The 13,474-nt window shown below is 41.3% G+C and overlaps 2 protein-coding genes across 5 annotated transcripts in view; both read left to right on the top strand.

Moving 5' to 3' along the window:
* The first annotated feature begins 278 nt into the window (after window positions 1-278).
* Window positions 279-3,959, top strand: sumo3b (small ubiquitin like modifier 3b). Its single transcript, XM_056434504.1, has 4 exons — window positions 279-455; window positions 1,452-1,580; window positions 1,748-1,819; window positions 2,786-3,959. The coding sequence occupies exons 1-4, from the start codon at window positions 435-437 to the stop codon at window positions 2,849-2,851; spliced, it is 288 nt and encodes a 95-aa protein (XP_056290479.1). The 5' UTR covers window positions 279-434; the 3' UTR covers window positions 2,852-3,959.
* A 4,102-nt stretch (window positions 3,960-8,061) lies between these two features.
* Window positions 8,062-13,474, top strand: part of fmnl2a (formin-like 2a) — a 46,209-nt gene continuing 40,796 nt past the window's right edge. For 3 of the 4 annotated variants that reach the window (XM_056422944.1, XM_056422953.1, XM_056422970.1), the window contains exon 1: window positions 8,063-8,704. In XM_056422944.1, coding sequence (XP_056278919.1) covers window positions 8,591-8,704 — 114 coding nt within the window. In that variant the 5' untranslated portion in view covers window positions 8,063-8,590. Of the gene's footprint in view, window positions 8,705-13,474 lie in introns of all 4 variants that reach the window. The other variant, XM_056422935.1, reaches the window with a different exon arrangement.

Below are 13,474 nucleotides of genomic sequence, written 5' to 3'. Positions count from 1 at the left end.
CACACCTGTGAGATCCACAATATGAATCATAATCAAGAATTGTTGTTTTTTGGGCTCTGAGGGTTATAAACATGTACAATCCTAAATTGCATACATTGTATCCCATGACGAAGAAATGTGTAATATCCTGATATCTTTTTTATTTCTGTTTGGTTTGTTGTTGTTTTTGACTCCCACTAGCAGTTCAGAGTAGCCTGGCTTTGCGAAACGGACCTTTTGTTTGACCTATATGGCGGGAATGCGCAAAATTAGCTTGCGCGTTCACGTATCCTCGTCCCCGAGGAAAGGTGGAGCACGTGACCCATTTCGTCGAATTGTGTTTTAAAATTCAGAGCGCGCGCCTGGTCCAAGCGAAACGCCGGAGGAACCGATAACCCGCTTCACCGCAAACAGTCTGCCTCTGCGTTATTAATAAACCCTGGAACATAAGCACAATGTCCGAAGAAAAGCCAAAGGTCAGTAATGTATCTTCGTTGCTTCGCAGCAGCGGGTTCGACGTGGTTTCCGTGAGTTGCTCATGATGCCAGTAGCAAGTTAACGTCAGCTCGCACGCTGTGCTAAGCTAGCCGAGCTTCTGCTACAGTTACCGCATTTTGAGCGGGTCGACGGAGAAAACAAAGGTTGACCAATGTGCGGATCTTTTGCCTTTAGACGCACAGTTTCGTGTGCGCACAGTCCCGCTGATGTAAACATCGGCTGCACTCAGTCCCTCACTGGTTTACCTTTTGTATTTGGACGTGTTTTTGCGAGCGTCGGGTGAATTTCCAATGAAATGCACGATTCGTGTTTCTTCCATTCATTTGCGCCATTGTGGCTTTTTGCGCCAGTTTGAACACGGACTAGCTTGCCATGCTAATTATACGGCGAAGCGAAATGAGTGCAATTGCAGTGTTTGGATGGGGAAGCCTGCCCCTCGGGTGCCCTGTACGTGTAACTTTACGGTATCCGTCTCGTTATGATCGCTGTTTTGATGCTAGATGAACGTCAGACCACCGGACACCGGGGTTCAGATCTCCCCGGGTCCGATTAGTGAACCGATTGTGTGCGATAGCTTGTTACGACAGATGTTGAGAGCACAACGAGGAAGCACATCCGTCTTCTCGGATAGTCTGTATCTTCTCAGAATAAAATATCCGATACACTCTCATCTTGGATATATAGGTGAGTGAATAAGGCACCCAGCGAACCTCCATATAACATCATCAGCATAGAGGAGTCTATATCCCTCCTGAGTCCTGCAGGGCCAGGCCTCTGGTGGAGGAGCTGGCTGTATTCTGCAGACTGTGTCCTCTCTTTGCCTGGGCACATGACTTGTACAACATACTCTCGGATTGATTTGTGTCATAGTGTCCCCCCCCCCCCCTTTTTTTAAATAAAACTTTAAATTCACAGAGAGGAATAACGTCATAACGCAGGTGTGTTGCTTCCACTGATGAGTGTTTTCGTTGCAGGAGGGAGTGAAGACGGAGAACGACCACATTAACCTCAAGGTAGCTGGTCAGGATGGGTCAGTCGTACAGTTCAAAATCAAAAGGCACACCCCGCTCAACAAACTCATGAAGGCATACTGCGAAAGACAGGTAAATTCATTCTGAAAGGCTGAAACATAAACATGTATTTCCCTGTGATAATAATATACTTTTGACTTTAGTCCGAACACTAGACTTGGAGAAAAACATTTGTTATGGATCTGTAACTGGGTGCAAAGTCTCACTTAAATGCTATTTCTGTCTGTGCTGTTTTACAGGGATTGTCAATTCGTCAGATACGGTTTAGGTTTGATGGACAACCAATTAATGAAACGGACACGCCGTCACAGGTTGGTAAAAGCTGGACTCTTCAAAAAATCCCCCAAATGGCTAGCTGTTATTAAAAGCACAAGTAGTCTAATCATGTATAAGATTATTTATTTTTTGCAGTTCAGATTGTGATTTTCTGTGTCATAACATTGACCTTCGAACACTGTTCAAATTGAGTAGATATGCAACAAAACATAAATGAAGTGGTAAATAATGGAACGGGTTCTTGTTCGTGGAGTAAACATTTATTCAGTACAAGCAAGTATTATATTTATTTTTACCAAGTAACTCTAAGTTAAACCACACCCTTTTATTTTTGTACATTTGTGTGTGTTATGTTCATTTGTGAGTTTTAAAGATGCTGGTATGTGAATGGTGTTTCATTTGGCCAGACTGAGCATTGGAATTTGCCATTGTTTCTTTCTAGTCCTTGCTAATCACCAGATGGCACTGGCCTCATTTTTAGTTCAGACATGAGACAGTATTGACATCTCGATCACATTTTTGTCATCTAAGCTCAAGATAGTACTATTATTTGCCCAATATAGTACTAGTATGATACCACATTTCTGGTACTGAAACCAAAGCAACATACTTAATAGTAGTAGTAATAATAGTTGTCAAAATACAAGAAGCCAGCCAAAAAATTACCTGATTGATATTAATCAGGAACTAATATATAGATGGCGCTGATAATTGCTCTTCTAACGAGACAAGTAATGCCAGTCTTATGGTACTTTTTACTACTCTGTGCAAGACACATTGCTGTCTGTAAACGTATTTAAGCTTCGATACCCAGCTCTACTCCTATGAGGATACATATTTTGGTTCTACAAGGTATGAATAATGTTTCATTACCAACCACGGGACTAGTTGTAATCATGTAAAATCCTCAATTGCATATGTTCCATCCCATGCCTAAGAAATGTGGAATATCCTGAGACTATTTTTTATTTTATTTAAAATAATATTGTTTTGTTTTTCAGCTGGAGATGGAGGATGAGGACACTATTGATGTATTTCAACAACAGACAGGAGGAGTTTCTTCTTAAATCGGATGTGGACTCTTGGAAGAACATCCACATCATTTTTTTCTTGTTGTATTTGTTTTCTCTTAATCCTCCCCTCCCTCTACTGTGCTTGGTCAGGCTGTTCACAACATAAAATAAGGTTTTTCATTTGGGGCCAAATCCTAACTTTGAGATGCAGGGTAATTTTTAAAAAGTGTTTTATTCACATTAATGGATGATTTGAAATTGTCCAAGGCAGGGACACGTCTCCGATAGATATGGCTTGTAATAAAGAAGAACAAATAACCCACTGTGATCTTTTGATGTTGAAATGACCTCATGCATGTCCCATAAACCATGAGATTAATTACATGCCAAAATCCTTTTTCCTTTTTTGTTTATGTTTTTGAGATTGTTGGGAGCATATAAATTCAGGGTGGGCGCAACTATTTTTAATTCAAGTACTTGGAGGAATACTGCTAGATGGTGGCCTTTGGTAGTGGGGAAAGACATGGCAACTTTCACTTTGAGGAATTTTTTTTTAAGCAACATCCAAAATAATTTGTATTTCTGCCCAAGAAAAAACTTTGTGCTGAGAAAGATCCATATGGATGATGTACCTCAATACTGTCACGCTTGACTCATTCGTAAATAAAGTACAGTGATGTTTCTGGACCAAAAAGTTAAATGAAGTGTTCTTTTATAAAAGGCTTTGGTTAATATATAATATGTAGATATAAAGGGTTACAGTGACTGTCGCACAGCAGAACAGTTCTCTTAATGTGTTACTTTCTTTCTGCCTTTTCAGGACATCAGAAAACAAATAATTCACCATAACCAGTCCAGAAATGGAGTGTACCATCTGCGGTTATATATTTCTTTGCGTGCATAAATATATATTGAGTCAATGTGTTGCCAATTTGAATACAATTGTCCAACATCTATCCCAACTATTCTTAGTTCGGTTGACTCTTGTGTTTTGGTAAGTAGAACTCTTGTTTTATAAGAATGTCCTTCATTTTTGTGTCTTCATTTGTTAGTTTTGCAGGGTGACATTGGCAGATACCCCCCACACACACACACATTTTTGTTTTGGGATTTGTACATTATTGTCCCTATACTGTATACAATAAATATAGTTTGATACTCAGCCTCTTGCCTTTTATATTGCCTTCCATTTGTGTGCTCGAAAAAATATTATCTTTTGAGTTATGCCACAATACAGAGCAAGTGTTTTAAAATAAACATGCAGTTTGAGTCGTATAACCAGAGGTGCAAATGCATTCTGGCCTCTTATTGCTATCGTGGAAACAGAGTGATTGTTCCCCAATTTGAAACTGGAACAGAAGATAATTTCTCAAAAGGACCCAATGATTGGAAAGTCATGCTCTGTAATGTTGATGGTGTTTCATGTGTCAGCAAGCAACACAACGTTTCTTCACTGCTAACTAAGGCTGAATCCTGGTTTGAGTGTGAAAACCATTTGTACCACTATACGTTGTTTTTTTACCGAGAATAGTGGCCTTTATGTTTATTATTCCCTGCTATTTCGATATGATTTATTAAGTGTCCCTTGAAAACATTTGCGAACGTTGAAGTAGTTTGATCCACTAGAGGCAATACCCTTTACATACACTAGAGGGCGTTGATGTTCTGAAGACTCAACATCTCTGCTAGATTTGCATCTCTACTTGTAAGAATCACTGATGTCTCCAGCTCTTAAATTAAAATACAAAGACACATGTGTTGCTCCCCTCCAGCCTCATGAGGGGCCATAACTCCACGAGCCCTTTGCTGAAGAGAACTTAATTTCACAGATGTTACTTAACTGAGCAGCCAAATGAACTCCCTGTGTGCCTCCCCACACAGTGGTTTGATTGTGCTGCTTTTATTTCTGGCATCTTCTTTGCATTTTACATTTCCTTGTAAACATATCTGGAGTCTCTCATATTCCCAGACATCCCAGAGCTGCAGCTGAAAGGTGCCTCCTCCACCCACACATGCAAAAACCTGCTTGAGTCTGTATGCGTGTTATATAAAAGCACAGACGTTAACTAGCATCAGGATATTGTCGGGGCAGTATTGTGTTAGTCGGTGCTGTGCGTCACCATCAGCTGTGTCAGGAACCACATGTCCTCAATTGTTTTTTTCACAGCAGATAATGGAGAGAAGCTTTGTCCCGTCGTTATTGTTTTAAAGCTCATTCATAGCCTATCTTATGTCATGATGTCATGATGTGTCTGCTGTCCGAATTGTTTGTTTATTATTGTGACAAGATAATAGGTGGATGATTGAGTCCAACTCTACAGTTATATGTATTTAGAATAAAAAGGAATGATTGTCATATGAGAAACAAATGTGTGTTACACAAGTTTATGTTCATATGCATAACTGTAAATATACTTCTGTGTATGAAACACATAATTGTCTGAAATGTAATACTAATATTCTGGTGAATGAAACTTGACCCACCTTCACAAGTCTTATTACCAGCCGGGCTCCCAGTCCCCCACCTCCCCAAAGATAAGAGCCTCTATGTGGGCCCTGTTTTTAAGATGGATGATGTGTCAAAAAACTAATTAATTTGTGTTTAATGAGATTAACATACAGCAAACATGGGTCCATGTAATAATCCATCATAGGAATAATGTACACGTGCACAGAGTAGGAGAGCAATAGAGGGTGTATAGGCCCACCTGCTCATTTCTGCATTTTGACAATCCCAAACTCAGTTTCTTCCTTATCTTATGATCAGTTACCCATTAATTGTTATATTTGTGTTGTCACTTTAGTGTACACATTCAGCACAGCCTTTTTCACTGTCATCGGTAGCAAAGTAACACGCATGATTAAAGTAAGGGAAGAGAGAAGAGATATCTAAAATGACATGCCCGCTGCTCTCAACACATTGACAACATGGATACATATATATATATATATATATATATATATATGGTATCCTGAGATATGCACACACTAAACATAAACAAAACTCATTAAGTTGATTGCATTTAATTATTTGATCTTTGTACATTTTCTGCCATTTAAAAAAATTGTTGAATCATAAATTCCACATCATCTGTCTTCATTAAAGCTGATTTTCTTGTTTTTAAACCATAATTTCTACTTTTTTTCCCTCCAAAGCACTGGTGCTAAATGTATTTGTATTTGTTGGGCTGAATTCTGATTGTGTAGCTCCTTCCTTCAAAGTGGTAGTAGCGATCTTGATGTGTGATTTGAATGAACATCAGAATGAACAGCATCCTCTCAGTAATAAAATCCAATGAGTGCCTAAACATGTTGTATACATGTGCAAAAACTACACAACACGAGGGGAGGGGTCTTCAGACAAAGAAAACCAGCTGAACCTGGAACACAGAATGATCGTATGAGGTCAGTCCGCCGTGTTTTGCATCCTCAATGTGTCCAGCCAGCATTGTCAGATGTCACACCCTCCCTCGTTGAATGAGTCCAGCAGCCTGAATGAAACCACTGTGCATCTGGAGAACCTCTGGATTGTCTCAGAGCACTGCACGCTGATGTCACCCTCTTGTGCGTAATGTGGTCCCCACCCTGTCGCCGGATCACATTTCCCTCCAATGCATGTCGAGATATTGAAGGAGCATAAACGTGACAGTGGCAGTTTTAGCATACAGTTGTTGTTGTACAACAATTCTCAAGTTTTTCTCGAGTTAACAACTGTACTAGAGGCCCTGGAAGTTGTGTAACTTTTGGTAAACTTGTTTTTGTTGTTCTTTTTACAGGAGACTTTTTACAGAAAACACCTGTGATTTTCATGTCAAATGTCTTTGGTGAAAAAGGCACGTTGCTCTCACTCAGGGAGTATTTTAAAGTCATAAATCCTCAGATAGAATCAGGACAAAAGACCTGTCTCTATTTGCTCAAGGCTTTCTCCCATGCATATTGGCTGAGGAGAGATGTTAGAGACAGGAAAGGTCACACTACTGATTCCCTCCAAGTATAGAATTCAATTGAAGAAAATAGATTCAAGAATTAAAAGATGTTTATCACTGAAACGATCCCGCCCTATGAATAAGTAAGTTATATTGATTGAGGTTATGAACGCAGCCACACTAAAAATTAGTTTTCAGCTATTCAATTCTATTTAATTCAATACAACTTTATTTAGCCATTATTCATTTACCCATGTAAGAGCAAATGTATTTAACTTCCCAACCCAAACAAATACATATATGACTCATGCTTTTTCCTTTGTTTCTTCTCTATTGTAATAATAGAGAAGAAACAAAGGAAAAAGCATGAGCCATATCTGACTCTGTAAGATTAAAGACTCTATAATATTTGCTTTTCATACTTTGTTTTTCAGACACTCTTTAACTCAGGATACCAATGTTAATCATGCTGTTTTAAGACACATGCACTTAAATTACTGAATGCAATTTACAAGACTCTTTCACAAACCAAACACAGGTGTAACACATAATGATAACTAGAATGGGCACTCAGTAGAGCGCATACCTTCGCATATCACAAGATTGGGCATTGAATTATGAACATGTTGGCATTAGTTGCCAATTGGATAAAAATTGACCGTGCTATGGTAAAAAGAAGATTTTGACCTTTCCATGACCTTGACCTTTGACCCGATCGATCCCAAAATCTAATCAAATGGTCCCCGGATAATAACCAATCATCCCACCAAATTTCATGCGATTCGGTTTAAAACTTTTTTTGTTATGCGAATAACACGCATACAAATAAAAAAATAAATAAATAAATACACGGCGATCAAAACATAACCTTCCGCACTTTCAATGCGAAGGTAATAAGTGTTGCATTACATTCAGGTGTGCCAGTTCCAGGGTCTTGGTGATGTACAGTGCGCCGGCCATCTTACTGGAACATCTTTTTCATGTTAGTTACACCTGTAGTAACTATAAAGGCAAACATGTCCCCTCAATGGAGTGATTTCAACAATTAGATGACAATGATAGATTATGGCCCTATAATCAAGGACTTTTAAATAAGAAATAGAGTAAAAACACATAATGAATCCACCTAGCGTCCCTGTAATCATCTCTAAATTACTACCGGACCCAAGTTTGTTGTCTCTCACAATGAACTCGAAGTACCACAATGCAACACACACAAATATCATCTACTTAGCTAGGGCTTTTGGGAGCTACGCCCCGAGAAGAAGTGGGAGGCTTGCCCCCCTGAAAGAACTCATTGTAGAGCGGCATGAGAGGGTGTGCAGCCGCGGTGTGTGTGCGCGCGCGTGCGTGTGTGTGTGTTTGAGGAGCCCCCTTCTCCTTAACTAGCTGGTCGGCAGCGGAGGGATTAGTGAAGCCAGCTCCACTCACTATTATCTTACCGGGGAAGGGGAAGGGGAGGGGGGATATGAATTACGCGTGAATCATGGTCGTCGTCATTACTACCGGCTGGGAGTGGAGCCGAAATTGTACAAGATACGGATAACGGCGAAGGAAGGTCCTTGTGGGTCGAGTCACGTTTCCAGGTCTCGTTGTTCCGCCGTGAGAATGCCTCACCAGGGGCTCCGCTGCTGCTGCCGCCGCCGCCGTCGCTGCCTCTCCTCGGACCCGTCGCCTGCCTCCTTCACATGTGCGTCATGTTGAAGAAGTGACCCGGACACAAGAAGGGACTTCTGCGACGGCGACTCAACCAAAAAAGGACCAACGGATATTTTTATATATATATTTTTTTAAACTTTCCGCCGCGCGAGAAAAGAAAATAGAGAGAGGGAGAAAAAGTTGTACTTGTTGGTTCGAGAAGGAAAACATGGGGAACGCAGGGAGCATGGACCAGCACACTGATTTAAGAGGACACAACATGCCTCTGAAACTCCCCATGCCCGAGCCAGGTGAACTGGAGGAACGATTTGCAGCCGTATTGGTAAGAAGGGGGAAAAACCCGAAACCTTTTCATCTGTCTTCTCTTTGTCCCCCCCCCCATCCTTCGACGTCCTGGGACGGGGACAGCTGTGTGTAGGTCGGACCTCTGTTTGTCCAGCACGCCTGCCCTTTGTTGTTCAGGGGAAGGGCATTCCGAGAGGAAAACAAAAGCCACTTGTGTCAGAGGTACAAGAGAAACGCATCTGTTGCACTGCTAGAAGGCACACGTGAGGCTGAAGCAAAGCCTCTTCAACTCTTACCGAAGTACTGATGCGGTTGCAGCTGGACTGTGAGCACGTTGACAAGTTAAATTACTCTTTTTTTAAAATTATTTTACTCTACACTAGTTTAACTTAGCCTTCTCAACCTTTTGCCACACCAGGTTGAAATACATCAACGTTCACATTTTAACTCCAAACACCAGATAAAAACAAAAGTATATTGTACACTTATCTGGATGGCTTCTCTGAACCGGACACCTGCAGTCAAATTATTGTTTTTATGGCAACCCCCCCCCCCCCCTTTCCATCTATGAGTCTAGGCACTGGCTCACTACTAAAACTATTAAGTGCCCAGCATGTCAGCTCTTTTTCAAACATATGTCACATCATAAAGTGTCAGCAGCTTCTGTGAACAATTATGTCACCTGGGAGTGAACGCTGAACATTCCCGGTGTTGTTGAAAGATCCTCCAGACTTTAAAGTGCCTTCAGATCACTTAGTAGGAGGACAAACCTCCATCGACAATGTGTTGACTAATTTGTCGGAAGGCTCTGAGTCTGAAGCATTATTTTAGAGGCCATTATTGAGAGTGACAAATGCTGATGGGGAGAATTTCCAGCACACTGCTCCTCAGTCAGTGATTAAAAGGCCTAAATGGAAGAAAAGTGCAGCGATGGTGAAATTTGAGAGCTGGCGAAATGTGGGTCAAACGTCATTGTCGCCTGGCCTACTGCTCGAATGAATATTATCTGCTCGACTGAAATAATTTGACTTGAGCAAATAGGTTCTTGCGGCAGCGTGATCTGAAATGTTTTGTGTTATATCTGTTTACCTTTGCTGCTTGTTTTTATTTCTGGCTCGGGGCTTTGTTTTTATTCATGCTCTTCAATGGACACATATCTTCTGGCCTGTAAGCCCATCACAGAAGGGATCACGTTTAGATGTGTGTTAAATCATTGTGTGCCACCGCGTTGTATTGAGTGTGATTGCTGCTTGTCAGACACTGATGAATCCCATTCTGCGCTGGAGGCCTTTGGGGGAAAGAGGTTGACATCACAACACAGAGGGCTTTAGCCCTTCTTCTTAATCACGTCTGCTTTTAGAATCGCCGACTTTTCTCCTTTTCTTTTCAGCATTAAGGTATTCCCCTCTTACATCTGAGTTTATAAACGGCAGTAAACGTCAAGATGTGAGAACGATTCAAATCCATAAATATGTTGTGCAAAGCTGATTATTGTTATGCTTTTAAGAAGAAGCAACACACCTGCCTGTCTAACACAGGGATTTCGTGGGCTGTCTGTCAGAAAAGCCGATCCTCATGTCAGGAGCTCCCGCCCCACCCTCCTCGGTCTCTCCTGCCAGCATGATGCCTCAGCTCTTGGCGGGATGGAAGCCCTCCAGCATTAGAATAACTTCATACTATAATCACGGCATTTAGTGTTATCTACTGCCATTTAAACCCTAATGTCTGTCGGCCATGCCTGATGGCAGTTGGCTCCATTGATTGCGGGAGCGAGGGGCAGTGTGTGTCCCTGATGACCTCACTTTGGTTTGAATAGCAGATGATGAAGATGATGCCTCATCAGTTGTCTTCGACATGTCAGTTGATCCCAGAACTGATGAATCATCATGTAAAGTGTACTTGGCTGCTGAACGATGGTCCTTTCACCCACTCGTTAATCATTTCTTCATCTATTCCATGATCAATTCTGACAGAATTAACATACAATTTATGTTTGACCGTTCAATTTCCCCTCAATGTATTGTCCACCTGGGCGTGATAGAGTAGCAACTGTTTACCTGCCACTCCTCATATGTTTGATCAACCGGCACGTCTTGGATCCCAGTGGGGAGTCGTTTAGATTAAAGGCTTGTGGTGTGTGCCACCTCATTCACGCACTCGCCTCACTAAACCCTTGAATTACTTATCAAGGACTTAGGGTATTTGTGTGGTGTGAAAAGGCTCTTTTCAAATATTGACTCATGACCTCCATCATTTGAGCCGACCAGTTATGTGTAGACATACACTACCGTTCAAAAGTTTGGGGTCATCCAGACAATTTTGTGTCTTCCATGAAAACTCACTTTTATTTATCAAATGAATTGAAAATTGAATAGAAAATATAGTCAAGACATTGACAAGGTTAGAAATAATGATTAATATTTGAAGTATTAATTTTGTTCTTCAAACTTCAAGCTCAAAGGAAGGCCAGTTGTATCGCTTATATCACCAGCATAACTGTTTTCAGCTGTGCTAACATAATTGCACAAGGGTTTTCTAATCAGATATTAGTCTTTTAAGGCGATTAGCAAACACAATGTACCATTAGAACACTGGATGGAAATGGGCCTCTATACACATATGGAGATATTTCATTAGAAACCAGACGTTTCCACCTAGAATCGTCATTTACCACATTAACAATGTATAGTGTGTATTTTTGATTAATGTTATCTTTATTGAAAAAACAGTGCTTTTCTTTGAAAAATAAAGACATTTCTAAGTGACCCCAAACTTTTGAACGGTAGTGTATAGAAGAAGGATAATTCCTACAATCAAAATGTTCCTCATGTAGATTATAAAACGCCCTATCGAATAATACATCAACACAATCAAGAACCCCTCAAAGCATTTGTTAATACCCTGACCCAGCCCCATTTCTTGGTTGACTAACGCCCATATGATTTTTCCAATTGAACGTACAACTTTAAACTACACAAAGAAACACATGATATCGTGTGTTTACCAGAGATGCTCTTATTAGCTCCTAGGGAAAAAAATGCATAAAAAAACGACTTACTTGAACGAAAAATTGTCAGTCAACCAAAAACCAAAACAGCCCGTTTATCAACTAATATTTGGCAGCATCGACATAAACATAAGAAAAATGTGGTTTCTAAAACCGTTTCCACTGAAGGTCAAAGTGGAACAAGTGTCAAATTGGACCTTGAGTGGAGATTGTTTTGTCAACTGCTGTTGCCAAGGTCAATAATCAACTGTAAAGCTCAATGAGGATTGTGTCTTATCATTTTATTATGTCTAAGTTTAGTGAGTTTTGTTCCACACTCTGACGTTGGTTATGAGACGACAGGAAGAAGCACAAGTCCCCCACTAGGAAATAAAGATTTTTTTTTGCCACCTTGAAGTCACGATTGGTGATCTGGCTCTATGATTGTAGTACCACTTTCCTTTGTTGGGGTTTTCTGCTTCCGGAGTCAGCGTTTTCTACTCAATGAAAAGCTCCCATTGAAGTCTCTGTCTCATGAATCCCTTGAGGGCTGGTCATCGAAAATAGAATTCGGCTAGTTGTCATGCAAGGCCTCTGCAGTGATAAGAGAGGCTACTTCGCATGTGACCGTGGCCATGAAGTGAGGTGTAGTTTAAACCCTAATTGTTTCATGCAAGATAGGGAAAGTATTTCCATGCAGGTGTAAGATGGGATATAGTAATTGTTCACCAAGCAGTTGCTGCGTGTTTAATTCCTGCTCTTTGCTTGGCGTGTCTTGTAACTGTTGCTGGTTGTCGTGTTTTAAGGGGTGAGGGGTTTCCCACACAGCATGCAGGGGAAATGGCTCCGTACTCTGGAAAGCATGTTTGCAAGTCTTCACCTCTCTTGTGGTTGCCATAGTGTTGGTGAGACAAGTCTACAAGAAGAAGATGGGTCGCACATGACGATGAGCCAGTATGAGGGCGGCCCTCTTGATGTTAACTCTGCACAGCACAGCACTGCTATCCCAGTGAATCTACTGGTCGTATCACCATCCCAGTAGACCAATCTACTCTCTGCACTAATAGTAAATCCAACCAACCATTAGAGGGTAGAAGCAACGCTTCAAAGTGGCAATTATGAGTCTCGGCCTGTAAGTGCACACTGGCTGAAAGCACGTGAAACGACTGGCGTCCCTCTCTGAGTCACATGTCCAGAGTGAGCTGGGCTCCATGCTGAACCACAGGAAGATGACTCTGTGCAACAGGAATGGAGCGAAGGCCTCATGTCAGCTCCTCTGCCTCAGCTCGCCACAGAGCTGGCTTCAAATTAAATCGTGCCCACATCCCGGACACCATCCATTTCAATGTCGGGGCCGTCACTGTGTGGTGCGTACCATTGTTTGCTGTCAGGCAGGCAGAGCAGCTCACAGCCACGACGCGCTCACATGCCATATGGTGACTACAGGCGTTGCTGTTGTTGGAGCTGCTCTTCTTCAGTCTGTCCAGATTACTTCTCAGCTACTTTGTTCAAAGGCTGCTGAAGCACCCTGAGCTGCTGTTGTTTGTGCTGCGAGGTCCTCCATCTGACATGTACGCATCAGATTAATCACATGAGTAGCCGCCATGTTCAATTGAAGTGTAATTTGTCACACTGCTGGTGTGTCAAATGTGTGTGTGTGTGTGTGTGATGTTCAGCTTGTGCCTCTCGGCAGCCAAAGAGATGTACTAATGCTTCTTTGAATATTTGCTTCTTCATTGTTTCCAACATGATATTGATGTTTGTTCATACAGTGTATATTCAATTCAATTCAGTTTATTTTGTCCAGCCCAAAATTACAAA

This window comes from Pseudoliparis swirei, chromosome 2 (genome assembly GCF_029220125.1).
Source record: "Pseudoliparis swirei isolate HS2019 ecotype Mariana Trench chromosome 2, NWPU_hadal_v1, whole genome shotgun sequence".
In the NCBI taxonomy this organism is placed as follows: domain Eukaryota; kingdom Metazoa; phylum Chordata; class Actinopteri; order Perciformes; family Liparidae; genus Pseudoliparis; species Pseudoliparis swirei.
Note: the sequence above shows the minus strand (reverse complement) of the source record. Positions and strands in the feature narration are given on the sequence as shown.